The sequence below is a fragment of the Arachis stenosperma genome, chromosome 3, assembly GCF_014773155.1.
Source record: "Arachis stenosperma cultivar V10309 chromosome 3, arast.V10309.gnm1.PFL2, whole genome shotgun sequence".
Lineage (NCBI taxonomy): Eukaryota > Viridiplantae > Streptophyta > Magnoliopsida > Fabales > Fabaceae > Arachis > Arachis stenosperma.
In genome coordinates this window covers 81026812-81029349 of record NC_080379.1, presented here as the reverse complement: position 1 = coordinate 81029349, position 2538 = coordinate 81026812, and the positions used below count along the sequence as shown (strand labels likewise).

The window sequence follows — 2538 nt, the reverse complement described above, 5'->3', positions numbered from 1 at the left end:
AGTGCAGGGAGGTCAGAATCCAACAGCAATTGCAGTCCTTTTAGCCTCTGAATCAGATTTTTGCTCAGATCCCTCAATTTCAGCCAGAAAATACCTGAAATCACAGAAAAACACACAGACTCATAGTAAAGTCCAGAAAAGTAAATTTTAATTAAAAACTAATAAAAATATACTAAAAACTAACTAAATCATACTAAAAACATATTAAAAATAATGCCAAAAAGCGTATAAATTATCCGCTCATCACATACCATTCATCAAGGCCATCCAACAAATGCCTGCATTCATCAAGTATATGAGGGAACTTCTTCCCAGGAAAAGCTCACTCAAAGGAGGCCAAACTATAGTGTTGAACAAGGAATGTAATGCCCTTATTCAACTTGAGTTGCCTGCAAAAAGAAAAGACCCAAGGAGTTTTCACATCCCCTGTGCCATAGGAGAAATAATGTTCGATAGAGCACTCTGTGATTTAGGGGCAAGCATCAACTTACTGCCATTATCCTTGGTAAAGAGGCTGCAAATCAATGAGATAATGCCCACAGATGTGGTCATCAGACTGGCTGACAAGACTCAAAAGCAAGCAATAGGAGTGGTGGAAAATGTGTTGCTAAAGGTTGGGAAATACTTTCTCCCAACAGACATTGTCATCCTGGACATGGAAGAGAGTCACACTCACCCAATCATATTGGGAAGACCCTTCCTAGCTACAGCCAGAGCACTCATAGATGTGGAGCAAGGGGAGCTAATATTGAGGATCCATGATGAACGACTCAGCTTTAATATCTTCAAATTTTTACAAGAAGCAGACCAAGAGCACAAGGAACCAAGCAAAGATCATAATGAGATGTTGAAGGAGGAAGCAAGTACTGAAGCACACCCAACCTATCTGGAGACCCCTTTGGTTGATAAACAAGGGAAACAGCAACCACCACAGCTCAAGAAAAAGTTGGAGGAACCTAAACCTCTAGAGGGATGTGAAGACAACATCAAAACCCCCTTAGAGGAAGAAGTCAGCAAGAGCAAGGCAATATCAAAAGACACAAGGAAGAAGGTACCAAGGAGGTGGAGGAACAAAAAAATCCCTACGGAAGACTTTTCTCCAGGGGATAGAGTGATCTCAGCTTACTTCCCAGATATTCCCCCTAATCTCCCTACTGTACCATCTCAGTTACCTAAGGTCTTCACAATCAACAGAGTTCTTTCCCTGGAACATGTAGAGATCATTGATACAACCAATGGATACAAGTCCACAACAAGAGGGGAGGACTTCAAGCATTACCAACCACCCTGATGAGGGAGAAACGTCAAGCTAGTGACACTAAAGAAGCGCTTCATGGGAGGCAACCCATGTTTTATATGATTTTAGAAGATACTGAATAAGTCAATATTTATGAATTTCAACCCAACCTTGACAAACACTTGGTGAAAACCTTCTTGTGCAGCATATAGTAAGGAACAAGTTTGGTGTTCAAAGCAAACCAAGATGCATGCTAGTCTTGGGAGCTTTGAATAAAAACTTTTCATCACAGTGCTCCAAACTAAGTTTGGTGTCACCCCATGGTGCCACCAAAATGCACATAAGGACCCACCAATAGTTAGTTAGTTAGTTGAAATTCATAAATAAACAATCTAATCTTTTCTTTTCTTTATTAGTTATAGCCGTAAAGGCTAAATTGTCTTTTTAAATATTATGTTTTACTTTTCTTATTTTGTCTTTATAAGGAAAAGAAAAGGAGCATTGATGGGGATTGATTGGACAATTAAATGGGGGAGGTTCGGCCACTTCATGAAGAGAACTACACACTTGTCTCAAGAAGGAACGCATGGGGAAACGTTGCCATGCAACATTGAAGAAAGGAGACCCTTGAAGACCGAACCATTCACTCTCATTAAGTGATGATCCTTGTCCTTCCTTCATGCACAACCCCAACCGTCCATCAAGCAACCATTCTTGCAATCCACACCTCCCGTTCTCTCATGATCTCCCAATATAAGGGAACCTTAGTGCAGCCTCACTCCTCACATTCAAATCCCCACTCTCCACACTTCATACTTTTGGCGTGCTAAACCCCTTCATCCCAATTTGTCCTAGCCAACCCATTCTTCACCTATCCGTATCCTCAAATCACCTCAAAATAGCAATTCAAATTCATGGCATCATCAAGCTCAAAGAGGCAAAAGAGAAAGGAACCCATGGAGAGTGTTCCATTCGATGAGAAGAGATTCAAAACTGCCTTTCATGAGCGTGAATTTGAGCGGATAAGGGTCAGAAAGATATTGCCAGAATTAATCTTCCAAATCAATGCAAATGAGTCACCACAGATTCGGGAGAAAATCGAAGAGAGAGGGTGGCAATTGCTCACAAGTCCAGAGGGAAAGATTAATGGAAACCTCATCAAAGAATTCTATGCAAATGTATTAAGAGAAGACAAGACCAAGGCCCCAACTTTCAAAAGCTATGTGAGAGGAAAGGAGGTGGACTTTAGCCCAAATGCCATAACAAGAGCTCTTCACCTGAAATCACCTCATTTTGATGAG

General features: G+C 41.0%; 1 protein-coding gene across 1 annotated transcript; it reads left to right on the top strand.

Moving 5' to 3' along the window:
- Positions 1 to 274: 274 nt before the first annotated feature.
- On the top strand, positions 275 to 1291 carry LOC130966313 (uncharacterized). Its single transcript, XM_057891101.1, has one exon. The coding sequence runs from the start codon at positions 275 to 277 to the stop codon at positions 1289 to 1291; it is 1017 nt and encodes a 338-aa protein (XP_057747084.1).
- Positions 1292 to 2538: the final 1247 nt, after the last annotated feature.

What these genes read in the sequence shown, in the direction of transcription:
- LOC130966313 (XM_057891101.1), top strand. Translation starts at nt 275, where the DNA reads ATGCCTGCATTCATCAAGTATATGAGGGAACTTCTTCCCAGGAAAAGC.